This window comes from Tachysurus vachellii, chromosome 21 (assembly GCF_030014155.1).
Source record: "Tachysurus vachellii isolate PV-2020 chromosome 21, HZAU_Pvac_v1, whole genome shotgun sequence".
Lineage (NCBI taxonomy): Eukaryota > Metazoa > Chordata > Actinopteri > Siluriformes > Bagridae > Tachysurus > Tachysurus vachellii.
The window spans coordinates 11687558-11701048 of record NC_083480.1 but is presented as its reverse complement, the minus strand read 5'-3'; the positions used below and the strand labels follow the sequence as shown (position 1 = coordinate 11701048).

The window sequence follows — 13491 nt, the reverse complement described above, 5'->3', positions numbered from 1 at the left end:
AAGCAAAATGGGATACCATGAAAGCAGGAGAGGAGAAATATTCAGCTAATCGCTCAGTAATGAGTAAATGGTTCTCTTTTCGCTAGCGTAAGCATGTGGATTATTTTTCCAGCTTTATGAGGTGTTTTTTAAAAGCCCGATCTATCATCTGTACATCCTCCAGTCATCCATTTTTTTCTTTTATTATATATAAAGATTTCTTACTGATTTCTGTGGAATACAGATTTACAGAGACGTCTCATCGAACAATCATTGGCAACATATTCAGTGGTTCATTTTCTTTTCCTGAAAGTGGAGTAAAGCAAAACTGTGATGCATAAATACATGCACCAGCTGAGAGGATACATGACCATGACTGTGAGTGTGAGAGAACAGCTTTATACACAAGTCGGATGTTGCGGCCGTTTTGGAGGCTACGATGGTCTCGGTGTCCTTGGTTTCAGTTCTTATTAGAGGAAAAACCAAGGCTGCGATGGACCTGAAATTGACAAGCAGCCAATTTTAGTGTTCCAAAAAAAAAAAAAATTACAAAAAATAAAGTGAAACTACAAGGTGTTTCTTGTTTCCTCCATGGTCTGACCAGACATGAGACAGCTGTGAAAGAAAAGACAGAAGAACAGAGCGACAGAGGCCCCTCTCTCTGAGTGTGTTTGTCAGTTTACTAGCTCAGCATGATTAAGTGTAACAAAGACCGCAACAAACCATCATCCATGCCTCCATCATCCACACAGAGTGCACAGCGCTTACTATCCAGCACTGATACTGCTGAATCGGAGGAAACAGAGGAATAAGTGATAAGAAACTATCTACCCATATTACGAAACACACACACACTCACACACACACACACACACACACACACACACACTCACACACACACACACACACACACACACACACACACACACACACACACAGTACAGGATGAGATTAGGTTGATATCTCAGCCTGAAATTATTAATCCAGAGGTTTTGGACATCTACATGATGTCAAACAACAGTCAGGTAGAACAGAGGAATCCTGGTTGGTTTTAAATCTGAATTGATTTTGTGATGAATAAAAAAAAAACAAAAAAAAAAACACTTAGATTTGCACCAATATTGTCATTTCTTGTCATTTGTGCCAGTAAAACAAGGACATAGTGGTGCTCCTTGAACAAGATGACAGTCACACTCAAAATTCTCAACTAAAACTCACTAAAACACACGTCTCATGTCCTCAACCACAAGATCAGAGTGCTACACAGAAGACCCAAGCAGAATTCAATTCATGACACAGTCAAGAAAGCAAATAAATCCTGTGTGTTCTATATCAGTAAGCTTTTTCAGGTTGCTAGAGGAACACGCAAACTCGAAACGGACTCTCCGGCCTCAACTTCTCAACTCGTTGGACCCAGGAACGAGTGAAGAGCGAGACAGCCTTGCATCAAGAGAAACGCAACCGTCACAGCAGGCAGGATTTCTTCCTCTCAGTCTCACACTCTCACTCTGTTTCTCTCCCTGATGCTCTCGATTGAATGAATGTTACACCATCGAAAACACTTGGCACTGTGATGACACCAAGCCTTTCTCAGGTTACAAAGTGCTGAAACAGTATTATAAAATCTACTCTACAATGACCAAAAATGTGCATTTTTGTTTATTTTTTAATTTTTTAAATTTTTTTTTATTATTACTATTATTATCATTTTATTATTATTTTTTTTTATATATATATAAAAGTGGTCCCTATGCTTTAACGAGGTTTTGGATGCGTTTCTCAGTCTGGATCACTCAAAGAGGTGAGGATCAGGGTTTGTGATGCCACAGACAATGAGAAGCAACACTTCCAAACACACACACAGACACACACACACACACACAATCTAATCTATAGTCTCTATACAGACAGCTAAGGCAGATACACAAACAGAAACTCAGAAAGTCCTCTCACAGCCATGGACCTGTGAGGAAAACCTACTCAAAGAGCCAATGAAATGACTGCTTCCTGTATTTCAGCAGATTAACACACACACACACACACACACACACACACACACACACACACACACACACACACACACACACACACACACACACACTACGCTATACCCAGTACACACTTCACCTATGCATTATATTATGTTTGCTTGAACTCACACTCTTTCAGACACACTTCTCATCCCTGAGGAAAAGTTTATGATGTTAAACGTACACATCGCATAAATCAAAACAAACTGCAAAGCCACTCCATGGCCAAAGACGCTCAAACACACTTGAGAAATAAGAAATAAGAGAATTTGTGCTGCAGCAACAGGGAACAGTTACATAGCTAACAAGTGCTAATGAAGTGTAAACCATTAGCGACAGTACACGGTAACATCTATTCATGCTACATCTATTCTGCATCATGTTAAACTGCATGATGTTTAAAGAAAATGATTTTGATTTTCATGCACTGATTATGGGAGACTTGTTTAAATGGGATCATGAATATTTTATTTGCATTAAGGGAATTTCTTTGTATGTATCGGATATAAGTGCCATTAAGGGGGAAAAAAGCTCTTTATTGTTCGTGTATAGGAATCAGCAGTGATTCGTCATGGCCAAGTCGAATACTAAAAGGTTCCCTATCAGTAAATTATCTCCTAATAAGCAGGGATTACGTTGCCTACAAGGCTGTATATAGTCACATTTAAAAAGATCAGACTTCACAAATGCTACATACTGCACATTTATCAAAGAAACCGGGGAAAAACACCCTTAAAGCGTTTACAATCTTTTGAAAATTCGTTTATGAAATTATAAAAAAATTATAGATATTAAATGAGAATTATTTCATTTTAGTTGCACTCCTGGAGCCTCATTTATCAACATTAAACATTTTTTTAACACATCAAACTTAAAAAGTCTGGTCTGCACTATAATTAGGATTAAATATGTACACACAGCTCATACCCACAAATCATGACGTTTAATATATACCAAGAGTGTGTGCGCATGTTAGTGCATTTTAAATACAGCCACGCCCCCAGATCACCATATATGGCAATCAGGCATCACTAGAAACCATGCAAACAAAAAATTTTTTTTATTTTCGTAAGTATAATAGGTAGGTGTTAAGGCGTGCTGTTTACACCTTTGTTTCTGTCAATTTTGATATTATATAAATTAAAGGAATGACAGTATTGGCACTTACAACAAATGCTGTATGGAAACTGCTTGGGATGAATATGATGGTGCTTTAAAGGTGCATTAGGTTAATTAGGTGGGTTAGACATTTGTATGATTTATTTAATTAAATTCCTTGAGACCAGCCTCTCTTTCCCACAACTGTTCACAAAGCTCCATCCCCTGGATCTACAGTGGCCAGGTAGAGTGTCTAATAAATAAAACAAGAAGCCCATCCAAACCCAAACAAGCATTCTGGACCAGAAGTCAGTTTTCTAATGGATTTAATCCTGAAGTCAACACTTAGACTATTATTTATTAAAATCTAAACAAATAAAAACTAGGAACTGCAGCAATAATGCAGTCCAGCTGCTTGAATCAGGACAATGATCAACTTTGGGTGTCTGTTGTGCATCAGCGTAGGGAAACTCTGACAAAAATTCTGACATCCATCGACACTCCTACTCAGTGTCGGCTGGGAAAGAGCTCGCTGAAATGTGTCTGTAGTTTTTGCACTTTGACTTGTACAGCCTTTGCTGATAAGAGCTAAGAAATCTGTTTCTCTGAAACCAAGCTCATTCCAAATATCAAGACGTGTCGCATCCTCCAACACAACAAGGTGAGCCAAAAGTCAGAAAAAGATTCCAAAGACGATCGAAATCATCAGTTCAGATCTGTAATTAAACAAACGAGCAAATGCATGAGACTCCCAACTGTTTTTTGACCTATGTGCTTTATTTACATATTTCCCTTTTTAAGCGCTGCATACTGTAAGTGCACACACACACACACACACACACACACACACACACAAAGCCCAGTAAAAGGATCAAAATGACTAAAACAGCATTTCTGCACAATTATGCTGCAAATGTGGGCCCAGGATTCCAAGGTGTGTCTAACATCACTGCACAATCACAACACAACCCTCACAAACAAAGAACACATGCATAAAGTTTCCATTACTATGATCTTCTCTGCTCTGCTGGTGACAGCAACCTTCTCAGCCAATGAAATAAGAAGCGGTGAGGGAAAAGTAGGAGAGGTCGTTTATAAAGTATACGTTATTGTAAAAACAAACATGTTCGCTCTTAAAACGCACCCAGATATAAATATTACACCCAGACAAAGGCTAAGAGAAACAAATACTGATGGGGTTCTATGGCTCTAGATGAATGTGAGAGATTGTGTGTGTGTGTGTGTGTGTGTGTGTGAGAGAGAGAGAGAGAGATAGAGAGAGAGAGAGAGAGATAGAGAGCAGGCAGCTGTACATAAAAGCCAAGGTAGCTGGCGGTAAACTGGTGCGAGGTGTACTGGCTTTGCATGGGTACCTGAACATGCTCTGGAGGTCACTAGCACAAAAATGATTGAGCTGGGTTTGAAAGACACATATATCACTGCATATATGTTTCCATTTCTCCCTGAAGAAGATACTGCGGGCTGGCTGTGCAATTCATGACAACTCAAAGCCAGACTATTAGGCTAAATAGCTGACTGACTGAGTTCCTGTGGTAAATGTTAGATTTTCTATTTGGTTTGAATACTGCAGACTCACGTTATTGCTATATGTCATTATTTGGAATGCTTGTGATGTATACCTGTAGCAAAACCATGTAACCAGAAAGAGAGATGCTGCTAAACAGAGCACGCTAAAGTGCTGAAACAATCGAGGTTAAACGCAGGCAATGCCTAAACACAAAAAAATCGCTGAAGGAAATGAAGACAACGGAAAAAAGCAACTCTGTATTTTGGCCCAAACATAAAGCCATAAAGTGACATCTGGTTATGTAAAGCCGTTTCATTTCCGGTCTTAAAACACCCTGCGTTTACATAGACACGTGAAACCACAGACACACGTCACACATACACACTCTTCAAAGGGGGTTTTAAAATTTAAATAATAATAATAATAATAATAATAATAATAATAATAATAAAAAAATGCACGGTTGTGATGTTGATCTGAGAAACCCTGTTTTATTATAAAAAATAAAGCATTTTTATATATAGGGTGTGTTCACCCACCCACCACCATCCAACAAGCCATCAGATCACACATCCATTCCTTTTACTATTCACCCATCCATCCATCCATCCATCCATCCATCCATCTCAAATACACCTGAACAAAGCCAACAATAAGAGAGTTCAACAAGTGTGCAGGCGTCAGGCTGTAGCTCCTTCTTCCTCTCACTGTATGCATGTTAAAGAGCGTCAGTATATCATCTTAAGGGTCTGAAAAGGGTTCCTGTGGGTTAAATAAGTGGAGGAAAGAAGGAAAGCCACAGGGGACCAGTAAGCCGAGCAAACTTGTCAAGTAACTGCTACATTTCAGTAGATCGAGCTTTCAGCCCTTGCAGATGAGCAATGGCTGAAAACTAAATCATAAAGGTCGTGTTACTACCTCTCCAGATGTGCAAACTGCAAGATTCTCTTTAAGTTGAACTTTAAACAGAAACACTGGTCGAATATCTAAATATATATATGTAATGTCTGTGTGTGTCTATACATACATATATATATACACACACACACACATACTCACACAAACATATGACACAGACACTCACACATACACAGTACACACACATACCCACACACACACTATCTGTATGCACTAAGGCAAGATACAGTATATGCATTTCTAGACATGTTAATGTACAAAAAAAAGACATATAACATATTAATATAAGTAAGAAGTGTATGTGTTTGTGTGTGTGTGCATACTTATGCATACAAATACATACATGCATGCACTTCCACAAACATATGTATAGGACACCCTTGAACCAAAACGAAGATTTCTGCATCCAGAGTCATTCACATGCGCTTTCTCTCTCCTCATGGCATCATTTGGACAATCTCATGACTTCTGAAATCACACTCAAGCATCTCGCTTTTAATCACTAAAATGGCAGGTGTTGCACCAGCTCTGCCTACGCTACAATTTAAAGAGCGGCTTTCGCTGCCTAGGCCTTCAGCTCGCCGTTTACTGAGGAGGCAGAGCTTTACAGACCCAAACAGAAAAGTGCTTCCTGGGAACAAATGCTATCTCCTGTAGCTCTGCTTACTGTTCATGTCACCTCTCACATTTAATCACTCTTTATTAGAGATCAAGGACCCCGGTTCTGAGTGATCTGACTTTCCTGCAGAGCGCTACATTCCACCGTCACTCACATACAACATACCGTACAGTACTGTGTTCATTTTGAGACTTAATAATAATAATAGTAATAATAATAATAATAATAATATTAATAATAATAATAATAATAATAATAATAATAATAATAATAACTAAATTGATTAAACTATCTATCAGCTGATGCGTTTGACAGGTGTGTTAAGTGCTTTGATCACCTGTCCCTCCCTTCTCAGACAACTTTCTTTCACTTCCTCTCAAATAATAAGCTCTTGTTTAAAAAAAAAAGGTAATCAAATGTCATAATCACATATAGCTCAAAAGTCAACCATCCTCAAATCTATACATAAACAAAAACCCATTTGGTGTCTACCTGACTGAAAGTGACCCCTGATTGCAATGTTTACACATTCATTGCAAATAATAAAAGAGAGAGAGAGAAAAAGAGAAAAAAATAAGAAAAAACTACAAAACAAAACAAAGCTGGGACAAATAAAAATGGTTCAACAGGTAAATATATAAAAACAAACTCTACTATCTCCAGGTCTATTAGTATAGTTTTAACTTTTCTAGGAGCAACTGGCACTGCATGATGTCATTACTTGATCTCTCTCGATCTCAGTCGGCAGGCACCTTAGCATTCGGTTGCTCTTCTTTTCCACAGAAAAGGTACCACAATCTATGGTGAACCCCCAGGTCTTAAACCCTCAGTTTTATTTGTGATGGACTTTAGATTGTCTGTCGTCTATGTCTTAACATCAGATGAGACTGCTGGAGCAGGATGGCTGATATATTACTTAAACTCCTGCAGCCAGTGAAGGAGTGCTTTCCGTCCTGCCTCCCTGAGCAATGTCATCCATGTCGATCTCCTTTTTTAAGCTCACACATGGATGGAGCTGGGACAAATGCACCACAAGCATCTAGTGTTGTTTCAGTAGGCATCATTTAAAGTCACCCAAAACTTGCATTGAAGAACTCTCATCAAAGTAACCAGATTCTACAAATATTCAATTTGGAAATACCTCAGCTATACACATTTCCATCCACTTTCCCTGCTAAACAGTGTTGCATGGGCTTCATTTGCATATTAGAACATGATTGGCTCTTATATTTTATGATACAATCAAATTAGGCTCTCACCTCAGCTGTATCCCTGTTTTTTAATACACTGAAATATTTTTTTTTTAGAATATTAAATTTATTATGTAAAGTTTTCTGGTGACTTTAAATTGTCTTATATGTTAGAACAGGACCTAAAGATGTCAGGCTGAGTATATCATAAACCCACCTTTAATATCACTGTCCCAAATTTATGCGACCAAGATGCTTGTATGTATTCAATGCACCTATTCAATTATTCTCACTACTCATAAGGTGATACGCAGATGCTGAGTTAATTTAGCCTACAGTACAGTAATCTGGATAGAAAAATTTAGAGATATCAATTTTGAAATTATATAAAAAGCAATATTCTGGAAAAAAAAAAAGAACATTGTGAGGGTCATTTTTCCATTCAATTCAAAAATGACAAATGAGTCCAAAATGGCTTTCATTTGCCAATATTCGATCTGCCTTCAATGCTGATTTTAACCTCCTGAGGGATAAATGATGGCCTGGGAAGAGTTGAGGGTGGTTCCTCTTCAGGTTTCTCGACTTTGCGACCTTCTGGGGCCGACCATCTCCGCTTGCGGCCTGTAGGTTTACTGATAGACTCCATCTCTGCAGATAGAGGAATTCTACAGGCTCCTTTCTCCCCAAAACCAAGTTCTCCGTTTTCCTTGCTTGTCTGGGAGCTTAATCCTCGTTCCTTGCCAAACTGTGCTAGTCCATTCTCCTGCTCCATGTGCCGTGCTGCCCTGCGTGTCCCTCCTGAGGGTGCTTTAAAAGGTGGTTTAAGTGGTGGCCCAAGACTGGTAGAATCTGAAATCTGCCCCTGACCCTTTTTCAAAGAGCCATTTTTCAAGTTTTTGAGAGTGAGGGAAATGCAGACATCACCTACAGCTAGCCTGGCGCAAGGCAGTTCCAGCAGCTGAGTGGTCCGGTCTGGACAGCATGATGACCAGCCCTGACCAAACACAAAGAAAGGGTACTCTACCAGCACCTCCACATTCACCTGAGAGAGAGGAAAATAAAAAACACAGAAACCACAGATGCCGTTAACACAGTGCAACATGTCATGAATTAATTTATTTGGTAGATTGTGTTGAGCCTCATTGTTGAGCCGACAGACTTTCTGTTTGAGTGGGAGACCAGAATCATAATTCACAGACAAATGAAACAGATTTTTCTCACAGCCCCCTCACTGCCGAACAGAAGGGAGATGAACTAAGGGATGACTCAATTCTGCCTTAGGATCCCACACAAACAGTACAAAACAAGGGACCATGCGGAAACAGGCGGCAGAATGACTGTGGCAAAGTAACTAACATAGAAAATGTGTAGAACAATTAATTCCTGGGTTACAAGAACATGTAAATTAGCTGAAGAAAAATGTTCAAATCTTTAACACATGATTATTACAAAGAGCTCCAAATTAACTATATTTTGACCATGAAAATTTTGATGTTATTACAAAAGATGGCAACAAACATATTTTTTAATTGTGGAAAAAATCAAACTAAAGCCCTTGAGTTCTTTAAATGTCTAACTTTTAAGCCCAAGATATTCAATTGGTGGCCCACGAGCCAAATTTGGCCCGCAAGGTAATTTGTTCCGGCCCTTCAGGTAACCTACTGTATGTGAAAAAGACATCTCTAAAAAGTCATTTCTCTATAAATTCACTTCAGTCAGACAACCGACCCTACAGTTACACGCAACTGTTCCATTCAGCACGAGCCGCAGTCACAGCACAGGGCAGTAGTCACGTGACGTTAGGCGAGTGGTGCAAGCAGCCTCTCCTGTGAGACGCGATGACTGACAGGACGATGATAGATGAGAACTTTTGTTAGTATAATTTCTTCTGTTCATTTCTTCAGTTTTTTTTTTTTCAGGAAAAAAAAAAGGAAATTCATTGAAACAACATTAACCCTACTTTACCCTACACTACCCTACAGTGTAGCTCTACTTCATTCTCACACATACCTGTCATTAAAACAAGTAATCACGAATCCCTTACAGCACAGCACCAAGCACCACTGTATGTGTATACTGTAGCACTTATAGCTTATACACCCGATTTCACTTCTGTTGTGAAATCTAAAAATGTAATTTCTAGCCTAAATGTTTTCCAATTATTGAGATGGCTGCTGTAGTTTAAATAGGCATACAAAAGTAATTACTTTTGACAAAAATTTACCATGAAACAGTGATATTTTCCATATTGTTAACTTTTTTATGTCTCAGTTAAATTAGTTAAATTCTAAATGATTGAATGAGTGTGTGTGTGTGTGTGTGCCCTGCGATGGGTTGGCACTCCGTCCAGGGTGTATCCTGCCTTGATGCCCGATGGCGCCTGAGATAGGCACAGGCTCCCCGTGACCCGAGGTAGTTCGGATAAGCGGTAGAAAATGAGTGAGTGAGTAAATGAGTGTTATATGGCTTTCTGATTTACACATTTGATTGTAGAATAAAGCCTACTTGGGTGTCTTATAATGCACTGATGTTGTTGTAATTCAGTTTCAAAATACAACACAAGTATTTTTAAATGTAGGAAAAAAAGGCTTACTTGGTTGTCTTATGGTGCAATAAAAAAATGGGCTTCTATATTGTTGTTGTGTCATCACTCATATTGTAAGCCATACCTTTTTGACCCCTCATTGGGGATGCTTAAAAGGAACTGGCCCTTATGACAAACTAATTGAATATCCCTGATCTAAGCTGTGTGCAAACCAAGGTAAAACAGTCAACAAAGTTTTTAAACAGAACAAACCTACCTGTGAACGATGCTCTCCCACTGCAAACTGGATAATGGCAGAGTTAGGTGTATGGCTGCTGTCAATGCGCTCCACAGTACTGGAGTCAATCTTCAATTCGCTACTGATTTCTGCACTCTGAATGAAGTCTTCTGTCTTTAAGTCCTCCACACGCTTCAGCTCACCATCAGCTAGTTGAATGATGGAACCCTTGGTAAAGTAGGGTGGTAAAGAGGGTGTGGAAGGTATAGGTGGAGCAGCTGGCAGACTAGCAGAGGCTGGCAGAATAGGCAGGTGCAGTTGGGCCTGAACCACAGCACCTGTCGGGTGGGGGTAGGAAGCTGGTGTCTCAAAGGACTCGCCTTTGGGGGCTGTTGAGGTCACAAATGCATGGGGCAGTGCTGCAGCAAAAGTTGGTGCTGTAGTTGTGGCAGTAGCTTCTGCTCCACTTACAGGGATAATAACAGGCTGAGTTCCTGGGATGAGCAGGTGTGGAGGCAGGCTGGTGGGGTAACTGAGCGGCTGTGGCTGCCCTGTACCTGCAATGTACCCGATAATGGGTTGATGAGCAGAATAGAAGTTGGTGGATGTGATGCCAAAAGAATCGGTTGCACTATGTGTGGTATGGATAACTGCATGGGGGGGTAGTGTGGTAACTGCTGCCTTTAGACCATCCACGGGTAATGGGGGAGGTGGAAAGGGAACAGAGGTGCTGGAAGGAGTGCGGGAAACTGGCTTGCCTGCGCAGATGCCTCCTTTCTCAGCCAGAGACAGAGGGGGAGGAAGCTTGTCTAGATTTCCCCCTGGATCACCAATGTTGGAGTTGTGATTGTTGGGAACTAGAACTAACGAGTTCCTCAAACTGGTGCTTTCCTGTGCATACTCTGGTGGAATTGTCATGTGCCGGGTCTCATAGTGGTCTCGCTGGTGGATATGGTGATGCTGGGTGGATAAAGACCCTTTGGCTATGCTGCTGACCTTGGACTCTGAGGGCTGGTTGAAGCGACGGCCCCTTTCTGGCTCACCGTTTAGCATATCTCTATGTCTGCCATCTTCTTTTTTGGGCAAGGGTCCATCTGAGAACTTAAGCAGGAGATGAGGGGGCCCACTAAGAGCAAGTGTCTGTTGTAGGTGAAGGGGAAGATGGCTATGGGATGAGGATGCAGTACAAGGCACTACACTGAGTTGGGAGCTGGAAATTTGAACATACTGGGTGGAATGGGGTTGAGGTATGCTGTCTGAAGTGGAAATCACTGTATCGGGTTTGGATGCTGGACAATTGGTAGTGCCAGAGTAGGCTTCAGAGTGTCGCTGGGTGGATGTGTAGGTGGTGGTGGCTGCGGGGGGCACAAAGGGAGAAATGCAGCTAGCATAAGGTGCTGCATGTGATGGTCTGATAAAGTGCAGGTTGGGGGGCATGGGGGAGTACTGGATGGTGCCCACCTGTTGAGAAAGTGGTGAAGTATACACAGAGGGGATGGTAGTTGCAGTTTGAGCACGAATGGACTCATTACTGGACGCTGTTGTTTTGGACTGAGGGCCTTCGGCTTCTGATGTGCTGCTGGTATGCTGCTTGTTTCTCTCATGCCCACTGGCCATGCTGGCCAGCCAAGCAAGGTTCCCTCCACGCTGGCTCTCACTGGCAGGAGCCATCACCATGGGCCTATCCTCTGAGGGAAGGGTACTTGCTGGGATTTCACGTTTCTTTGGGGGCAAACACTCATTGCTTCGTTCTTGGTTGGACTTCATAATGAATGTTTTTGCTGTACCTCTTTTTAAGGTCTTTTTAATCTTTCTTCAACACTCTTTCCCTCTACACCTCTCTCGTATTCTCTGCTTGTGCCACCTGCTGGTAGGCTGTTGCTGTGAGGGTAGTGGGGGTGGAGAGAAGACCAGAGGTGATGGGAGCTTTTTCCTGTGCTTAAGGCTGAATGGACACTGATCTCAACTGAAAGCAACAGAACACATGCCTGCTGTGAGAGAGCACTTGCCACGATTCATGCGGAATCATTTCTCTCTGAAAGCAAGCCTCCAAGACTGCAGCAGAAACCTGCAGAACACACAGAAAAACATATGCACAAACTTTAGACACTCACGGGATAAATAGTCTCCACAATTTTACAAAACCTTATAAATAACCATGGAGGTTATAAATACATATTCAATGTATGGTTACAACTAGTAATGAATTTAAACAGATATTGTGTTTAGATTCAGTTGCAAAAGATGGGAAAGATGTTTCTATCATAGGCACACACTCTGCATGTCAGGGGGCACCACCTGCAGGGAAAGATGGAGCACTAAGTGTCACTATCCGCACTCCCCCTCCAAATCTCTCTCAACAGACATACACACTCATACACATATGCAGCACAAATATGCAGTATTAAATCCTTTCCATAATTCATAAATGCTAATGAAAACAAACTTGTTCACAATGACCTTCAGAAGGTGAACACAGTAAGCAGTGAAGCTAATTCGGTGGCAGAACAGCCTGCTCATGTTAGTTCCCATCCAGTAAACTACAGAACATGCAGATCAACCACATAATCAGCCTTTGATCTTTTAGAGGTATTGCTCATTAAGAATTCCTCCCTGTGCTTCATTGATTGCTCCCACTCCAGCTCTATTCGCTTTGTCCAGCACTGGTTGGAGAGCTGTTCTGCATTTCAAACAGCAACGATGATTTAAGAAGAGTCAGGGTGCAACAAGAGACTCTGAGCACTGTCTGAGACTGAATCATTGTATGCAGGCAATCCCAGACCTATCCCATGCACAGCTTCTTCCAACAGCCACAGCTGGAAAAAGCACAAGGTAAAAAAAAAAAAATCAAGTAATAATGCCTGAATTTATTTATACTTCTCAGAATTTTACCCCACAACAGATATGCATCTTAGCTAATAAGAGAAAGTAATCAGAGAAACTGTGGCTAATACAAGGATATTCAGTTAGTGGAAAAAAAGAATTCAGACATTGTTTTTCTTATTTAATATATTTCCAGTGGAGACATACAGTATATGGCCAAAAATATGTGGATAGACACCGCATGATGGGTTTTTTATGGGACCAATTTTAGTATCCTAGAACAAAAAAACAGAAAAACTAGATACATATCAAGTTGTATACACGTGACCAGGCACCATGCTGCATTTGGGGCCACTTATAAGACCAAAACACTTTGTCTCCTTTTATTCATTATTTGCTGGACAGATTATTCTTCCCTCCGTCTGTTTTCCTCATTGATATAAATAGCAGACAAAGGCATTCAAGCATGCTAATGAATAAATTGGCATAATTAAATTGGTATATTACAATAATCCTTTGTCGGTAGATGAGCATATTGCAGTGG

At 40.6% G+C, this 13491-nt stretch overlaps 1 protein-coding gene across 3 annotated transcripts in view; it reads right to left on the bottom strand.

Annotated features, from left to right (window-relative positions):
* Window positions 1-1713: 1713 nt before the first annotated feature.
* The window catches only part of atxn1a (ataxin 1a), a 99425-nt gene continuing 87647 nt past the window's right edge, over window positions 1714-13491 (bottom strand). For all 3 annotated transcript variants that reach the window (XM_060897556.1, XM_060897557.1, XM_060897559.1), the window contains 2 exons: window positions 10164-12192; window positions 1714-8404 (listed from right to left, as the gene is read on the bottom strand). In XM_060897556.1, coding sequence (XP_060753539.1) covers window positions 7841-8404; window positions 10164-11891 — 2292 coding nt within the window. In that variant the 5' untranslated portion in view covers window positions 11892-12192 and the 3' untranslated portion in view covers window positions 1714-7840. The remainder of the gene's footprint in view (window positions 8405-10163; window positions 12193-13491) is intronic.